At 37.6% G+C, this 20,020-nt stretch overlaps 1 protein-coding gene across 4 annotated transcripts in view; it reads right to left on the bottom strand.

The window, feature by feature from the left end:
* Positions 1-15,866: 15,866 nt before the first annotated feature.
* Positions 15,867-20,020, bottom strand: part of THSD7A (thrombospondin type 1 domain containing 7A) — a 269,424-nt gene continuing 265,270 nt past the window's right edge. For all 4 annotated transcript variants that reach the window (XM_027723206.2, XM_039388627.1, XM_027723207.2 and 1 more), the window contains one exon: positions 15,867-19,996. In XM_027723206.2, coding sequence (XP_027579007.1) covers positions 19,912-19,996 — 85 coding nt within the window. In that variant the 3' untranslated portion in view covers positions 15,867-19,911. The remainder of the gene's footprint in view (positions 19,997-20,020) is intronic.

Raw genomic sequence — 20,020 nt, 5'->3', positions numbered from 1 at the left:
GTTTAGCAAGTGGTTGTGTCTAATCTTCTTTCCTGCACAGCTTGTCCTCATCACTGAGCTTCTTCAGGGAATAAGAAAGTTGCTCCCTTCTTAGGAATGGTCTCTTTGCCTTTAAAAGTCTGTTTCCCTAAAATACTTAAAAAAATTAATTAACTTCTGGTCCTTATTCCTTTCTTCCATTTATTTACAGAAACTGCTCATTGGTGCATATGATTGCACTTGCTCTTCATCAGCAGCGTAAACTTTGCATCATCTCATCAGAAAATTGCATTGTATTGTTTCCTTCTGTCTTATCACTTTACTTTCATCTTATTTTAAAAGCTTATTCATAGCACTGAAGCCTTTCCTCAAAGTTGTTGGGTGTTTGCTAAACTTTAATCACGTGTCACAATTCAGCTGCAGATGCTGGCACTGAGAGAGGGAACTGCACACACAGCTGCATGAGTAAGAGCTCGAAGGAGGTCTTTAGTCCCCTCTGCTCGGTCCTGAATTTATATCTATGTCTGATATCAGAAAGGAGATCTGCATGCTGTGGATTTACTGTCCATGTTTCTAGGGGTGCTAAATCAGCAAAAAGGAGCACAAAGGGCCTGGCAGTGGCAACAGTGACAGCTAGAGCAAGGAAAAACATTGGCAGAGCAGAGATTTGCCAGCTGTACTGCAGTGGATAGTGCAACGCTGTATTCAAAGAGGTGCAGATGAGAGCAGGAACAGGAAAAGGAAATGTTGGTCTCTGATGGGACCCTCCCAGTGCAGTAATCCGTGTCTCTAAATTTCCGCATTGCCTTGATTTTATTTCTGCATCTGCTACAAAGACAGCGTCGCGGGAGAAGTCACAGGCCGTGCATCTCCAAAATGTGACCGCACCCGGATTTTGGGCAGAAATTCCGACCCGCCTCCCGCGCTGCGCGGTGGCACCGAGCGGGCGGAGAGAGAGAGACCGAGCGGGCGGAGAGAGACCGAGCGGGCGGAGGGACCGAGCGGGCGGAGGGCGGTGCCCGCGGGCAGAGCGGCGCGGCCGCAGCGCCGCCTGGTGGCCCCGGGACGAACTGCGCCAGGCCGGGGCTGCCGGGACCCCCGGCTCGGGACCGCCCGCCCCGTGCGGAGGCAGCGACCGCCAGCGCTGCCGGTGCTTTGCTGTGAGGCACCGACACACACGACAAGAAACTGACAGTATTTTAAAACTTACAGGATTTGCCGAGTGTCGCGTTCTGTTTGATTTTGGCAACTGTCTCGCGGTGAAATAACTCCCTGATACCGCTTCCTCTCCGCGGTTACCATTGTAGGATTGTCATCTTACCGTAGCAGAGGGATTTCCTGTGTCAGTAAGGGGAGAATTCCCTGGAGTTTCAGACAAAGGCACTATCCTGCTCTTGACAGATCCACAGCTTGCCATTGATGCTGAAGTGCAGAGTTGTAAGAACTCTGGTATTGTGATTAGCTGGGGGGTATAGATCAGATTAGAGGTGTCCTATGCCAGGGAAACAATTAATATGTCGTTTTATCCCATGCAAAATATTTATCACCTAGAGCTGGTGATCGATATAGCGATAGGATTTTTCATATACAGCCAAGGTGTTTTCATAACAAAAGACTCAATTTTTTCAGGTAATGAAGACTTCCAATAACCAAATATGAAATATTAACATTACTCCTGTGTTTATTTCCATTTTAATTTTCTACCTTTTTCATTCTCAAAACATGCAAGCTCACACTGGCAGGAGTGTCATGAGCTTTGTCTCTGCATTTTATTACCTACTGCCAAATACTCTTCTCTCCTCCTATTTAAGTCCAGTGCATATTTCAGCATCAGTGCTGCTAGGCATAACCAGCTTGTCAAAGTTTATTTTAGAAGCTATTTACTGTAATTTGTGAGGGAGATTGGCGACTCTTTGGTTGCTCCACAGCTGCTTTGCAGTCAATCAAAAGTAGAGAAGTAATTTAATTCCAGTGTCCTCTCCAGAGAAAATCTTTGAAAGGATAATAATGAAGTAGGAACATGATGGACACAGAAAAAAGCTGAACACAGGACAGATGCCTCATTTGTGTAGTTCCCATCCAAAAAGTGTGCCTTGCTCATTATTCATGTGTTCAGTGCAGGAGCTTTCATACCCATCTGTTACTGAGGAATGAGCTGGAAATAGCTGTTGTGCTGTTGCAGGAACAGTGTCATGAAGAAAGAGTAACAAAACCTCTGATAATAGTGTTAATAATTGTAGACTCCAAATGTAAAGATAGGGCAGGACTTGGTTTTATAAGCAAGGTATCAAAGTTATTCTTCTGTATGTGTTTCTCTGTTGCAGGCCCACCATTAACATTTCTAGGTTTAACCTCTGGTAAAGGGAGGTTTAACATGCCTAGACTGAGAAAAATCAACCTTCCCAGGACACTGACCATCTCACATCTCACCACATGTTCCAAGGGAGGTATCTCCTTTTTCTTCACTTTAACTTGATACATGTGAGGCTTTTGAATGTGTCCACCTTAGTTGTCATGAGGTTTCACTCTGAGTTGTTCTGTGTTTAGCACTGAGAATAAAAAGAGATGTCACTTTTCTTAGTAGTGATTGCATTTTAATTTCTGAGAGAGAGATTATTTTGTAAGAAAAGAGAAAGATGACTGTAAACACAAGCAGAGCTCTTTACTGATAGTATCAAACTTAAACATTAATAATGATCTTTCTCTCACTTCAACAAATAACTAGGTGCTTATTCAAAAGGTGGAGCTACTTTTTTCAGCCCCCTCAAAAATGCAAGGCAGAGTACCAGACACCTGACTATCTTCTGGGGACTCCTTCATGTTGTATGATTTCTGTTTTTCTGCAAGAGTGAAAATGTGGCTGCTACAGTTAAGTCTTTAAATGGAGAAGTCTTTGAAAATGTCTTGTCATCCACATATGCAAGTTCAGGCCTTACATACTCAAAAATCTTCTGATGTCTTGGGCTCAGAAGTGTATCTTGGCTCAGTGGTACCTTGCTCAAATATCTGATATCTCATGTGCAGTTTCTTGTATATCCATTTATCATTTATTAATGGTATCATTAGTATGGTTTCCAGAGCTATTACCCTAGCAATGGATGTTGGATATACACAGACTAAAACAGCCTACATATGTATAAAGGTTTTTGATACAACACTTTGTTCTTCCTCCCTGGTCTTGTACCAAGACATTGTAACACACTAGTAGTTCAAGTGTCTTAGCGCACTTACACACACACACACACATATATATACACACATGTAGTTATATATATGCAAACAGATTGGTTTTAAACTATCAGTAAATTTTCCAGAAGCCCAAAGTCTGTAATAATTAGCACTTAGAAAATTTTGTGAAGATTTTCATCAACATCATTCATGTTTTGACATGCAAAGACTAATGTTTATACAAAAAGTCTGCTAAAGGTTCATTGCTTTCATTTGCACCTCTGTTTGATTAATCTTTTTTCTTGGTCCATCACTTTTTTTCCCCATCAGTAAGGGGTTTTTGCTGTTAATCTAACATCTTTGAAGTCTCTCTTTGATTCAAGGAAATGAAAGTTGGATGGTAATGTTTGAAAAGGTGCTATTCCTGTTAAATAATGAAGTCATTCTGGCTCAGTTTGTTCACTGGTAGGTTTCCATTTGGCTAATTGGTCTGATGACATGTAAAAGTCTTTAGAAGACATCACAAAAGTGACAGAAGAAACATGTCCCCAATTTGTTTTAGTGTTCTGGTAAACTTTTCTGAAGTTTTTTCCTTTCTTCTTTTTAGAGCTGTAAACACCAGAAGGAGACTTTATTAAATTGCTTTTACCTCAGACTACATACTACTTTCCATTAAAGTAATGGAAAAGGGAAAAATGTTTGAAACTGTTGCATCTTTGTTCTTTTTCTAAGGCAAGAACATTGAGAGTCCACACAATGGCATTTTAATAACTGATCTTATTACCTTCACAGCAGTAGAAAAAACCAGTTTGGGTTTACCAAATTGGTTAAAAGGAAACGAAACAATTCCATACAATATATCCTTGAAAAAGCACATAACATAAATATGTTATTTTCAAAATGTCAAGCAGTTCTATAGAACATATATATGAAGTCTAAGAAGATATTCACAGACTCTCTCTATTTTGCAGAATCTCAAGTGCTACAGCAACCCCCGATAGCATAGCTGCATTTCCCTGAGTAATTAAGTCAATAACAGCATCCTTTGGTGCCCTTGTGGTTCATATCTGTGCTAATGATGACCCATAACTAGTCTGTCTTCTTCTTCAGAACTGAGAACAAGCACATCTTGCATCAGTAGAGCTGCATTTCTCCTTTGCCTGTCCTTTAACCATCACCAAAACACACCTTTGTGCCCAGAGAGGCTGTGTGCATACTGCCTTTTGAGGACTGTGCTGTGCCTCCACGTACACATTGCCTGGGAGATTCCCGACTGCCACAGGGTGAGCCATCCTTGATATTCAGCCCAAGACCTCTTCACTTAAGAGGCAGTGTGTGAATGTGTGTTGTACACAGCTGGGGTAACTTCTACGTAAAAGCGAAAAGGAGAACAAACATATTCTCACTGTATGTATATTCCAAGGAGGTCATGTTTCACTTCTTTTTAAAATTTTAAATCTTTTAAGAATTATAATCAATAGTGTTTTGAATTCAAACATATCAGTTCCTCTATGACCTTGATTTTTTTTCTATTTCTCCCCTGGTAGTTGAAATAAATACTTCTTTTTTTGCCTTCTAAATTAAACAGTTGTCAAGATACCATGATATTCCCTATGGATTCTGCATTGTAATCACAACTGATGAATCTGAAATTCTGTGGTATTGCCTTTGATAAGAGGTGGTTGTACTTTTCCACACCAGCTCGCCCATGAGTACTCTCATCTCTTCCTTTTTTATTGTTTCTTGAACAATTGTTGATGTTGGACAAGAAAAACATCAAACTTGAGACCCCTCTGTACCTGGCTGTCTGTTCTTGCTGCTGCTACATGATCTCATAATGCTGTTGCAGCTCTCTGTTCTTCATATTACAGTACTCATTGGAACTGCAGTTTCTAATGCAAGAAGATCAAAACAGATACTGTGAACAAGTTGATTTTGTTTTGCTTCATTTCACATATTACCTATCAATTGATCTGAATCATTTAAGGTCCTCCCAATCTGGCATTGCTTTGGTAAATTCTGTTGTTTTATCAGGTAAGCAAACATGTCTTTTTGAAACTTTTATTTATGAAACAGAAGAAATCTACAATAATTAGGGAGTTTGACGCTAGAAAGTTTTGTAAAGTTTGTATGTTTATCTGAGTGTCTTGTCTGCTAGTTTGGTGATTCAGGCTGAACAGTGAGTTCTTTTCATCCTCAATTCAGTGAAGCTGGCATCCTTTCCATCCTTTGAATCATTATATTACATGCCTCCAGAATAGGTGTATTGCTATTCTGGCCCTCTACTGTGCAAATAAGCAAAGCAGCTTTCCCCTAATTTTTTACCCTTTTCCAATCAACATGCTCGCTTATAAATTGTTACACTGTGGTGGTTGTGGTTAAATTTTCATAGGCTTATGCTTCATATCACTGTATACATATACAGAACTTGGTGCTCAAGTGTTGTGTCTTGGCCCTGTTCTCACTAGACCACAGGGAAATTATGGAGAATCTAAACAGAATGGATTTTACCTAAAGGTGCTTTGCCTGGGAGTCCAATGCATGAGAATCTTGTGCGTTAAAGAGGGTTTTGGGAAGCCATGGAGGCCCTGGTTATAGGTGGTACAGGGGTGAAACCAATTCTGGTAATTGAACTATTCATCTTGCAACACTGTTGTGATTTTCTTTGCAGAAGACACAGAAACATGATTCTGAGTGTTTGTTTGCTACTGAAAGATCATTAAATAGATATTTGTTTTGCCAGAGAATTCATCCAGGTGTAGCTGCATCACCAAAGTCTACAGAAAATTTGCATCACCCTCATAGATGAAGATAAGGGCCTACAACTGAAAAATTAACATGTTGGTTGAATTTGTTAGCATACTTATTTGTTAGTATCAGCTTCCACATCCCAGAAGTCTCACATATGTTTACTATAAAACCAGTGTACAGTGTGTGAAATAGACTGCTCTAATTACAATCTAGACAATGCGAGGAAAGTGAAGCTAATTCAAGTCATCTCTATTAAGTCATCCAAAACATGGCATTACATGGCATGAAATCAAATTACTTGGATGCAGACTGGTGACAAGGGAAATATTATGTGGCGAGATCATGCCTTTTTTCCCCTTCTTTCAGCCAACAAATTAGAAGCTCATTTGAAAAGTCAGCTTAATTTGATATACTGCTGTGGTGATGACAACTTGGATGGCATTTTGCTCTCAGAAAGCAAACCTTTTAAAAGAAAAGCCCAAAATCTTCAGTGATGGTATGTAGTATTTTTGTAGTCTTATAGATTTTGGTCCCTAAGAATCTGAAGGTGGTAAGTTAATACATCTGGGCTGTGCTTTCACTGTATTTTAGGTCCATTTTACAATGTGAAAAAATGTGCTTCTATTAGACAAGCATACAAAAAAAGTTGACATCTTTGGTCAATTGTAAATCTAGCAATCGTTTATATGCAGGATATACCAAATGCAGAAAAGCTGAAAGAAAAAAGTCTTTACTGAGACACTTGTTGGCTTTCAAAATACTGAAAAGTTGCTGACAAATTTATTTTATTTTTTACTTTTTGCTTGAATATTTTTTCCCCTCAGACATTACTAGCTGTAGTTAAGAGGGGCTTATTTCACTTGTCTGTGAACTAATTAATAAGTTTTATATGATAATTTTTAATATTGAGATCCCAGCCTGGCCTACTAGGTGTGAGAAATAATGATATTGTCCATATTCATGCCCTCAGGTATTAGAACCTATAAAACAAAACATCTTTCCATTATTTGTTAATCCCATCAAGATTTCTATGAATCCTAACCCATTACCTGACTCGGTGTCCGAAGAAAACAGAGTAAAGCATGGAAGCAAAAGTGTATATGTTTTACAATACTATCAGTTATATAATCGTGTGATATTTTTTTCTCACTGGGTCCAATCTTCATTCACTTCAGATAGTCAACTCTTACAATTAATTTCTCTGCACCTTCTTCTCAAGTTTCATCCCTATCTTCCTCCCAAATTCATCTTTCTTCGTCTCTATAAATCCCTTAATCTTCTTAGTGTGCCATACCAGGAGTATGTATCTTGTGGGAGTTCAGTTTCCAGTATTTGAAGATGTTTCTATGGGACAAGGGGGAAATTATGGGTTTTAAAAGATTTGTAATTTCTCCTGATTTGAATGATTTTAAAGAAAGGCTAGGTTTGACTTTACAGTCAGCTCCTCCTTGCAGTTCCCCTGTTTTGAGTTCTCCCCCAAACAGGAGAAAAAGTAAGGTTTCTAACCAAAGGATTGTCTGGCATTTTTTTTAATAAGAAAGTTATCATAGAGTACCCAATTTTAGCTGAAGCTTTAATGTGGGTGGATGGCAGGATTACGAAGCCTGGCAAGAACAGCTTTAGAAACGGGTCTATTACAGTGCCAGCCTTCCCAGGACCGAGCGAACTTGCGTTTTTTATTGTACAGGTTCTCCCTGAGTTGTGTAATTTCCCTGACCCACGCAGCCCCATTCGGAACCATGCTGTCTCCCCTTCCCAATCGCGGAGTCCGCCTCTGCATAAGCAGGATAGGCTGTCTCACCCACCTCTCCCCAGTCCCTGGTTTTGTTACTGGAACACGGTCCTCCTGTATCCTCCATTGGTCAGTAGAGCCCTCAAGCCACTCCCTTTTCCCTGGACCTTGACCCAATCACGTTCCTTCTTCTTGCCCTCCCCTCGAGCCCATATAAGCCACGGGAGTTTCTAAATAAAGGCCTTTTCGCCTTGGAACTCAGAGAGGAAACTTGGTCGCTCTCTCCCTGCCAAAAAGGGGACTGAACGACTGAGTTCTTCTCCGGGAAACCTCTAGCAGAGAGTCCACAATCAAGATCTGTTACTTTAAAACAATATTTAATTGCATAAAGATCAATGAAGGTATAAGTAATTGAAACAAGTTGTGATAATGGTAAATATTGCAGAATTGTCACCCTAGACCACCTGGCCTATCCACAGCACAGCACTCCCTAATGAAAGGGACCTGGGTGCTCTCCCTGGCCATCAGAATTGTTTGGATCAGCAAATGTTCCACTATTGTAGGCAGTTTATTTTTAATGTTTTCCCAGCTGAGACTTCTACTACTTTCCTGGAGAGAGTATGCTTTAGTCTTAGGAATCATAAATATTGGAGCTGAAGTTTGCACAGGTACTTCTTCAAGGCCATATATCCAGACCATATATCAAAGTCTTTTTTTGTCTACATGCACTTGAGTTACATGTTGTTCTTGTGTTATTCTCAAGGTACACTGACTATCTGAATGTGCTGGAATTTTATGCTGTTCTTCCCTCACCTCGTTATGACATTCACATTCTTTCAAGTCCTCCTTTAAAAAGAATTTTGTTCACCTGTCTTCAGCTCAAGACTCTTTCCACCATGCTATGGGTGGGCAGGCATGTTTCAGGCACTTACGTGTGCATGTGACCCTTGATGCTCGAGGAGGAATCACACTCTGGGTAAAATGACTGACAGGCTCTCCTGCTTCTTGTCTTTTATGAATTTAGGGCAATGGTACCTGCTGTAGACCATACCCCAGATCTGCTTCTTACTTGACTATTCTGGAGCCATTAGAAGGATGGTAGATGCTAAGAGATGCCATAAGTTCAAAAGCAAATTGGTCCCAAAGTAAAAGCCACCTAAGTCTGCTATATACACAGGCTGGTGGACAACTACTGCCTAGAGAGTCCTGAAACAAACAACGCTTGGCTTGATATTGTAAATGAAAGAAAAAGCTCTATGCTACAAAAACTTTTAATTTTTTATTATTCTTTAAAGATTACTTTCAAATTTTCCACTCATTAATATCTTTTGCTAATAAGCTGTTTTGCGAGATGTATAACTGCTAAATAATTCTTTACTTATTCTGTCCCTGTCTTCACCAGTCCTTTGCTGAGCTGTAGTTAAAGGCACTATTCTTCTATTTACTATCACAAACATAAGTTATTTTGAAATAATTCTACTCTGCTCTTGAGGGAGAAAAGCCTCATAACACGTTTTTTCATGTCTTTGATCACATCAGATTTTGACGTGGCTCATTGCTTTATGACATATTTTCCCTTGCTCTTCTTTGTCCCTCACTGCTATCTTGCATTTTTTTGCAGTCAATCCTAGCTACTCTTTCATTCACTTCAGGTAGTTTTTTGTTCTAGTTGTTCATAATTTTAATATTTTCAGTAACTAGCCCATAGGCTTCTTTACCATGTCTGCTCAGTCAATATTTTTCTTTAGCATTAGCAAGGTCTGTGTCTATATTGAACAGTTTTCTAGCTCATTGGTATATTAGGTGGACAACATTAGTTTAGCTGGTTACACTTATGACACAAAATCACAATTCAGACAAAAGCCTTGCTTATGGTAATAAATACTTATCTATTTCCTTCAAAAATTGTCATTGTTGATTTTTTTTTTCTGTCATCACATTTTTTTGCACATAGTGCAGTTTTAGTAAATTTAGGATTTTGATTCAGGTCTAAATTAAAAGATCCTGCTAAACTAGCTTGAATTTCTCCATTAAAAATAGCAAGATGTGTCCTTAAGGTAAAGACAATATTTTCTTACATTTTTAAATATCTCTCTAATTATTTGAAGGCAGACTGTCTCTAGCTTTTTAAAATTTGATGTACTAAGAGAAGATCAGTTTATCTATATTCATATAACTCAAAAATCTATCTATCCTTTTTTCTAATCCATCTGCCCCAGAATTCTCTATGCTACTGCAGAGTTGTTACACTTAAAATCTTGCTTATGGGCATAAGCAGTAAGCACACCTTTTATGTATGTAGAGCTAAAAAATTATTAGTATTACTAAAAGTGAAGCACTCTAACCATTATTAGTCCAGATCTCATTGTTTAAAAAAGAAAAATAATGCAGTTAAAATGTTTGTATAAATATCTGCTAGTGCCTACTCCTTCCTCCCAGTGTTAGGCTGATGTCTCCACTGCTCCTCTGGGTGCTGAGCTTGGGGTTTCACATTGGTGGCAGTGGTGAATTGTCAGTGAATTGTCAGCCTCTGGAGTCTTTCAGCGTGAGGAATGTGATATTTGTGGCGAACCTTACTCTAGGATCAATTTGGGTAATTTCTATGTGTCTGCCAACACCCTTTTGCACCTTTGCTCTGTCTTCATTGTTCTGTAGTTTCATATTGCACCCAATTTACTATACATGGTGTTTTTTACGTATATTAGATACTATTTCTTTGTTATCTCTAAAACCAGTTCTGTCCAGCTCCAGATCTACAATCATCATGTTAATCATAAGCATGACTCTGCAAAGAATAACTGCTTGTTACTGCTACCTGTGTAAAACTATGATTCTACTATACAAAGAAAAACAAAACAAATTAAATGTATACACCTGGTGCCCTTCCTGCTATTCCAACTTGATTTCCTTTGGTGATACTCTTAGCAACTAGTTCAGCTGGGTTAAAAGCCTTCCAGAAGATGAGAGAATGAAACATGGACATAGATATATTGTATATGACAGTCAAATATGTACAATACTGACACAAACTAAAATGGGGAAAGATTCTCCTTCCCACCCCCTCCCCTAAAAAAATAAAAAATAAAAAAAATTTAAAAAAAAAAAAAAAAAAAAAAAAAAAGGAAAAGGCTGTGGATATATGAAGACATGCACAATGGATTGTGCAAGTCCTCTGCAGAGAAACTGGGAGCACAATGAATTTCCTTGTCCTTAGGGGGTTGTATGCTAAATGGAAGATCTGGAAGGTTTTTTGAAAAGCAATTTGCACACAGTGATCTGGAGAATTCTTTAAAATAATATTTTTTTCCTCTTTAAAAGAAATTTAATGTTTTTTGCTCTTATTTAATTGTCCTGTGATTCTACTGTGAGAAACCCAACAATCCTAATCCTGTTGCATTTTTGATTTCTTCTTGTATACATAGTTCAATACAATTATGTAGAGATAGCTCAGGATGTTTTGCATGCTAATTGACAACTGCTGAAGTAGAACTTAAAAAGTTTTAAACAATTTAAATCAAGTAATAATAAATGTTATTATCACATATATTATTTTCCTATAATCTCCATAGTGTAATTATAGGTATATAAAGCCTTAAATAATAGCAGAAAGCTTTATGGCTTATTGTTAAACATAAAGACAATTTTTAATATGTCATGGTAAGGCATTTTGATGAGACCTACGAAGTATTCTGGAGAAACATACTGTATTGCCATTTCACTGATCTAAGGTGGCAGATGGAAGTCTTGTCATCTGCAGTACCACCTCATTTAAAAGAGAATATATTAACAGATATGGAGTATGGCAATTTTTAATGTAAATAATGCTTTCCCTTTCTGAAAGAGCCCAGTTACTGTTTTGAGGCCATTAGACTTCTGTCCTGGCTTCTTCATCACTGCAATTCTGCAATAGGATTTGAGAGTCAGTTTGAGACTGACAATTAACTTCTTGCTTGTGTTGCAAAGCTTCCTTTTATACTCCTGTAAAACTGAACAAATGACTGCCACTAATGTTATGCTCATCAACTAGTAAGTGGAGGCCATTTAAGGCAGAAATGTCGGATTTAGCTCCAGCTGCTGTTCTAATGTTGCAGAAAGCTTTTGCTGCAGTTCATTAAATTCAACTTCAGGCAGTCACAAAACTGCCAGCTAATTATTTTTTTCTTTCCTCGGCTAAGTGAAACCTGGTGTCACCAATTTCCACTCACAAAATGGAGCTACAGAATCCTGCATTCTGAAGACTGAAGAAACAAAGCAATGAGGAAGCAACCAACATAATTCTTATAAGAAGAGGTAAGACTGAACCAGTGAAACTTTATTTCCTACCAATTTGTCAGACTACCTTGGTAGTTAGACTCTGTGTGGGACATTGTTTCTTTGCTAGTAGGTCACACAGCCTTTATTAATAACTGTTTATGTTTTGGGGACTAATAATCAGATTGGAGATGCAGGTTATGTGGGTTCAGCTCTCTGGTTGAAAAGGAGCAGACCTGCAGCTGACAGGTACTCTGCAGTACTGAGTACATGGGATGTTTTAGTCTCTATTATGTTGGTACAAATCAGATTAAATAATAAGAATTTCTTTCATTTTGTGCAATACCAAAACTAAAAGTGAGATCCAAAGTTGAAAGATACCTGTGTGGAGATGCCCCTTCTGACCTTAAGTACAGAATATCTATCTGAACACAGCTCTGTGTTAACACATGTATGATGCTGCGCACCTCTGATAAACTGTTTTAACATATCTCAAGATCATCTGTACTACCCCTGATTTTAAGTTGTTGGTATAGCTTAAAGTAACTAAAACCAGAACATTCATGTGTGTTTAGAATAAGTAACTAAAGCCAGACATCCATGTGTGTTTAGAATAACACTCAGAAACAGAAAACGTGAATAACCTCCTGCCATGGAGCTGCTCAAGGGAATAGGGGTTTTGGTTGACTCCCGTGGTGATTTACTCTTAAGGGACTTCACAAACAGAGAACATTTCCAAGCTAGTCCACCAAGCTTTCATCACAGAATTCTTGGAAAAATAATAGATAGTGAGAATTTGAGCTTCTGTTAATCATTGTTTATTGTCATATCACAGTCAGGTTTCCAAAGAGGGACTTCTCCTTTCTGCTGTAATTGTACACACAGAACAGAGACTCCTTACTATGCTTTTACAATTAAAATTAACAAATATACAAAATGAGCATAACAACGGAACAGTATAGAAAAGTGTGAAGTAACAGCAATAGAATGGTATAGTTAATATATGTAGAATCGGGTATCTTCAAGGTTTCTAAATACATAGCTGCAGCTTTGGTTGCAAGAAGAGAGGAAAGATGATTTCAGCCTCAAAATTCCCATTTTAAATATGCATATTTTTGCTTTTGACAGCATGTCTTCAAATACTTGTAAGCTGTCAACTGGTAACTATTGTTGTCTAACTGTATCTTAAGAGTGAGAAGACACATCAAAAGAAAATTAAAGCTATGATAGCAATCAGTGCAAATCAGAAAAGTTCCACATAAGGATGAAATCTAGCATTTGTGACAAGCACCAAGACACAATGGGGACACAGGAAGAAAGACATTAAGGGAGTTGGGTTTAGAGTATGAAAGCAAGACACAATATGTCACCGTTGTCTTTCTATGACAGTTTTCATATTTTTTATATGAAGCAGGTTGTTTAAATAAGTTTGAGTTTAGTCTGAGAGAGGTTTTTGTAGGACTTCATTATGCAGCACATTAAAAATAACCTGTCAGTGCTGGACAGCCAACAAACTGAACATCCATTCACAACATTGTTTACTAAATTCTGGTCATGGGCTCAAGTAATATTTCCATATATGCATCTCAATGAGCAGCAGTTTGATATGTATAGGTAAGAAACAGAGTTTGTTTTTATAATTGTTAAGGAAAGGAAACAATTAGACTTGCTTTCAAATGCAATACTGTAATTGTGAGAATTTTTTTTTTGTAAGCTAAACAAAACTGACACTCTGAAAAGTATTTTTCAAAATAAACAAAACCTCATTAATTTTTTAATTTCAGTTTCAGAATATAATTCTCACAAACATAAGGACTAGGTTCTGAATACAACCCACAAAAAATTAAAACATATATGGGAGCCACTAAACCCTCATCTATAAATGGACAAGTACCAAATCTTACTTTCTATAGAAAGACGGGTGTCCTGGGTTGAGTGGCTCCCCCCCCCCCGGGGTCTCCAAACCACCTCAACAGGATTTGCTAATACATAAATGCATAGTGATAATTTAATAGGTTCAACCTTGAACTCTTTGAAACGTGATTTCTTTGAATATGGAAAACAACAACAGGTATGATCATGGATTATGATCCTGTGGCCAAGTTTTACCTTCACCATAGTGACAAATCAAAGGACTTTTTCCCTTACCCAAAAGGGGGTCCAAACCAGTCATGGGCCTCCCAGCAGAGCCTTATGAGAGTTGGGAGAACTAATGACCTCCTTCAAGCTCTCTCCAGTGCAGCCCTGTGTGCAGCTGCCAGAGTCTGCAGCTGAGCCATGCTCAGTGTGTTGTCCACCCACCACCTTTTCAGCAGGGCTGTTACCTGACCAAAGAAGGACAAGTAGGATTAGGTATTGAACAGCATCAGCTTGTCAAGGCTGGTCAGAATATCAATACCAGAAGTGGCCTATGCATCAGGCTGGAAGGGTCAGCTTCCAGCACCACCACCTGTGTGTACACAGAGGTTGGCATTAACAACCTGACAGAGTTCGAGAAGCATTTGGACAGTGTTCTTAGGCACATGGTGTGACTCTTGGGGTTGTCCTGTGCAGGGCTAAGTTGGACTTGATGATCCTTGTGGGTCCCTTCCAACTCAGCATATTCTGTGATTCTATGAACCTGCCACCCTGACACTGATGTATTCTCATCAGGTTCAGTCCTGTCCTAGAGCAAAGATGCCATTGGCAAACAGAAAAAGCAATAGTATCTGCCCCGTGTCACTGAAGAGGTGCCTCACAGTAAGCCTTCCAACTTTTCCATTAAGCAGGACTTAGAAAATGCCCGTTTACAAAAGGATGCAGAGATGCTTCACCAGTATGTCCGCACAGGACCAACCTCTCCACAGCCAGGGACTGTGCCTGAATGAAGGTAAGAAAAATTAGACACCTGCACCCTCTGCTGAAAATGAAATGAACAGGCAAGCAAAGACTAAGATACACACACACACACACATTCATGATCCCCACCCCCCTCCGAAGAAGTGTTAATCGGCCTGGTCATTAGCTGCTTTTGGAAAGACAGTAAGCTTTACTGTGTCTAAGAAAACAACAAGAAGATTCAGAGATCACCTTTTCTGTAGTCAAACTGTGCATAGGGATACCAAGCAGATCCTGAATGGCTGCTTAAGCTCACTGCTGTTTCAACAGGATAATTTTTTAGACCTAATACTGTCGGTCTTCATGTAACTAGAAGGCTAAAATATTTACAAGGCTTATCTAAGCCTCTTGATTTACCTCTCAATTTATGTCCTTTCATTATACTTGTACTGGAAAATCATATTCTCTTGTAATTTTTTTTTTTTTAATAAAGACTACCTTTCCCAAACTGTAAGCCATTACTCTTGAAGTCTCACAACCAATTGTCAAAATCCTACGTTTTCTTTACTGAATGTGAAGACAATATAATCTTCTATAGTATATCATAGCTAATTCTATTCTGCAGAGCTTAAATGAGAATTTTAATTTTCTTCTCTCAAATACGTTTTTTAACTGTTCTTAAAATTCTGCCTATATTGAATTAAACAACTTTAAATGATCTAAGAAATTCCTCTTTTAAGTTGCAGGTAGGACTCAAGAAAAATACTTCTCTGATTTTACTGTGAATTTCTGCAGGAGAAAGCATGGGTAGGAGGTACTTATGAAAATCCTGAAATGCCTCTAAAATCAGTTGTGTGCTCTCAAAATTGTGTTAGCCTGGAAGAGTTACTGAGGAGGTAATAACTACTGAAACAGGACAAATCCCCTGTGATTTGGTGTGTAAATACACAGCAGAATTGGACATGAAAAAATTTAATTTTGGAGAGCACAGAGATAGAATATGAGCAGTTACAGAAAAAAGTGCAAAGTGACTCTTTTTCTTTTTGTATAGGGACAGTGACAGACTCAGCTTCACTGAAGTGATGTCTTTTAGTGAGATCTTGATCCACCTCATTCTCCACAAAAGCGTTGGATTTTCTGATATAAAAATGCCAATTAAGGACGAAAATTTAAAATATCAATTATTTATTGCATTTATTGGATATTTATCAATTAACTAAACATCTTTTGTAAAATTCTAAGTCAACTAGGACTGTAGCAACAGACTTGACAGTTACTATAGCATCAGCAATTATTTTTCCTTTAAAAGACTTGTTTTTAACAAGAATATGTTTGCTAACTCCTTAAAAAAAAAACAAAACAAAACAAAACCAAAAAGAGACTATTTAAAATGCGGTCATATTTTAGGGATCTGGCTTTTATTGTTACTCTATCCCACTATATACTACATCTATTAAAAAAGACATTAAATGATTTTGTGTTTATATTTATTGTCAGCAATACATCAGTTATGTAAAAATAACCCAGATGAAAATGTAAGACTCGTTACATTTTCACATCATCTGTATTAACTGAATAAAGCTTAGTGACAATATACACAAATTTGCAGTAGTAGTTGTACGTAAACATTTTGTGCATTATAAAAGAAATGTACATAATTTAAAAAATAAAAATGCATTACACAATTTACAAATTAACATTAACAAAAAAAAAGGTAAACATTCCTCAGACAGCTGCCTCCTTGTTCTACAAAATAAATATTCAAGTAAATTAAATTAGGCAAAATAAACTCTTAACTTTGGGTGAGTACAATTTACATAAAGGTAAAAAGACAGATTTCCATTTAATTCAAGGTATATTTTACAGTGATTTACACATAGAATTTTTAAGTTGGTCTCTTCAAATTGTAATATTGGAAAAAAAACTTTATTACATTTTGACAGGAGGAAGGGGGTTTCAAAATTGATACTTTATACCAAATATAAACAAGCTTGTGCAGTTGCATCAAAGCTTCAAAAAGGAACTGCTCCAGGACTCAAAGCAGACACAGTAATCTAGAAACTACAGTTTTAAAAAGGAAAATACAAACCACCACATCAACAGGGAAATGTCTACTTTGCTATTTTCTGAATGGTTTATTTGATCACTGGAAACATTACTTTCACAAACTAATAATCTACAGTAGTGGCTGCTTTAGGCACTGGATTTGTAGAAGCACTCTGATTTTTAAAGCAAATTGCTTTTTATTCCATACTGATAATTCACCTATTATTTATTTCTGTTTCAATGCTAGAGGGCTTAATCACCTTAGCAAGTTTTAGCTTTACATACAATTTCTGCCCTCCTTACAGCCTAATATTTTTTTCTTGATAATGAGGGAAGCCATTCTGGCTTCAAATCTCCGTGCACTTTGTTCATAGAAAAAATAATAATAAAAATGCACTCTAGATTTTAAATGCAGCACTAGTATGATGCAGATGCGCACCAGATATTCACTGATCAGATATAAAATGTAACACATACTAAAATACTTGCATGGATTGCAAAGGCCAAACATACTTAAAAAACCCTCCTATCTCTTTCTTTGTTTGTCCATTTTATATGGTAAGAAAAAGGAGATGTCATACCTTTAATTTCAAGTTTTTAAATGCTTAGATTTAGGACATAAAACTCTTCAAGGCAAGAACTAGGCAACAGCTCCTGCTAAGACCAGCCTGTATAATAAATAAAGATGACTCATTGTCAATGAAAGAAACCCTGTTCCCTCAATGCCCTATTGGTCCAAAACAATTTGATGCCACAGAATCAGACTTTTAAAAGTACAGAAAACATTATTGAACTTTATTTCTCCACATGTAGTTATCGTTCTTTAAAACTTCATAACTTTTCCATGTATGTCTGACAACAGAGGAATCAACCAGGTTTTTCTTGTTTTCTACTCAAGAACGCCAAGGTAATTAAAATCATCAAGATTTGTATTTTTCCTATGGATCTTTACAAAGTGATGTAAGAGTGAAGCCCCCAGTCCTGAAATACCTATATGAGTGAACCACTGCTGTGGCAGGGGGACATGGAACTTCATCCTCTGTGCCTGGATCAAGGTATAAAATGAGAAATTAAACCTGTAACAAAGATTGTTACTATTGTTCCTCTGCTCATCCTTCCCATTTGGGGAATACTTACATAGTGGGATGGAGGTAATTTTCTTGATTCAGTAATGCCACACTGGTAATATGTTAGCTAAGTTTAAGTAGGACCATAATCTCTCTTGAACATCCACAAAATGCTCGTTGGTTCCAGAAATTATTCTACGTGAAAAAAAAGTGTGTATTTTTAAGGACTGATGTTACCTATTGACGTCCATGAGAATCTTGCCATTGATTTCTGTTGATCTGGGCCAAAGTTTGCAAAGCTACAGTTTTATTCAGTGTGCAAAACCCAGTGCTTCTTGAGTAAATAGCATGATAAGTAGGCAGAAGTGGTTTAGGTTATAAAAAAGACCTGAGAACCTAATATTGAACTTTATATAAGAATTATTTTTGAGAGGTTGCCTGATAGAGTTTTCTATTGCTTACTAGTGGCACAGTCACTTGTATGTTCAGGCTACACATAGAAGCCATTTGAGGAGAATAACCCTTCTCAGGTCATGGATCACATCCGTAAGAGGCATGTAGATACAAGTCAATGACCTTCATGTTGGAAGCGGTAACACTGAAAAGCCATAAGCATGGAAGAAGTTAACAGCGAGTTTCCATACTGCCAGATTTTTTTTTAAAATTCATAAGTATTAAAATGACAGAACTATTGATCTTATTGTTTACTTGCCAGTACACTCAAGAATTTAACTAATTAAAAGAGTCTATCCAATTATCCTAATTAGAAAAGATGAAAGGGCTCTGAGTATTTCACTGTCAACAACAGTGAAAAAGCTTTCACTAGCAAAAGGAAAGAAAAGCAAAACCATTTTATTTCAGTTGAACAATCAGAACAGCTTTTTAGACAAGAAGTATGTCACTCAGGATTACAGGGCAACCACTTTTCTTTTTCTTTTCTTCTTTTTCTAGCAAAGTTAACAAATATAAAAAATCTAGTCATAAACAGCCTTCAAAGTACAATTAGAAACCAGCAGGACAATCTATACCAGTATAGGTAGATGGGGCAAGAAACTAGACACTTGTATTACTGCCATGATGTAGACTACAAATGGCTGCTGTGATGAGGAACGGTGTGTACAGTACACGTCGTTAGCCAATTCCATCCAGTCACAGTCCAAACCGAACACTACTCTCTTCAGGATTCAAGACCTGTCTACTTGACACTCCTTGCACAAGATACATCATTATCCTTTCTGAAAAGAGGCAGTTTCTATGGCAATACTAGTTAAGTGCATATCATGCTGCACTAATATAGTGCAAAAATTTGCCTTACATGTAGCAAAAAAGATGCAGGCAACAGTCTGAGTTAGAGAAAGTAGAAACGTATTGTAACATTTACAACAGGTATTCTTTTTCCAGACAGCAACCACTAGAAAATATTAAATCTGAGAATGCCTCCTTTCTGGATGTACACATGAGGCCTTTATACTTTGGAGTGGTAACAGGACAGAATTTTGCAAGTGAGTCATTGCCCTCTGAAATGCAGGTTAACACAAGTTATCATCGACTGGCAAACTCTTGAGCTTGCTCAGTGGGTTGATCCCAGTTAAAAGTTAATATTGTACTAAGCACTAAAATGCTCTTTAACAAGTATATAATCAGATAGAGTAATACATATGGTTCAACTGAGTATATATGTTACGCTTGAATATAAAGAGTCATAGACATCTTGGTACAAACTCTTCATGCGTACTGATTATACTTGGTTAATGATGCAAGGGCTTCCAACTTTCAATACTATGCCAGCTACAGTCTTCTGGAGACAGAAGTGGTGCTTATAGTTTCTGAGACTGAGGAAACACCAGAGATCTCCAACTGCAGTGTCTATTAACTTGATTCTGCCAGATTTCTCAGTGCTGATGGTCTAAAGTAAAGCAATAATACCTCGAATATCCATAGGCATTATGAAATCCATCCTTCTTTATCTATGGTGCAATTACAAAAAAAGAAAGAGTCAACACACTTAATCCACTCCATAGAAAATCCCTGTGGCTTTGGACACCTTCTTATTTCAATCCAATAATTTGGACTCCATTTGTCACCATGAGAAGTTATATTTTACATATCTGCATCTCCATCATAAGCCAAGGTTAAAGGTTTCAGTCGGTTGTTCTGCCTTCTCTGGGGCTTCTTTGGCTTTTTGCTGAAACAATAAGATAATTTGTAA

The sequence above is a fragment of the Pipra filicauda genome, unplaced genomic scaffold (assembly GCF_003945595.2).
Source record: "Pipra filicauda isolate LSUMZ 115617 unplaced genomic scaffold, ASM394559v2 scaffold66_size7647185_pilon, whole genome shotgun sequence".
NCBI classification, from domain to species: domain Eukaryota; kingdom Metazoa; phylum Chordata; class Aves; order Passeriformes; family Pipridae; genus Pipra; species Pipra filicauda.
Note: the sequence above shows the minus strand (reverse complement) of the source record. Positions and strands in the feature narration are given on the sequence as shown.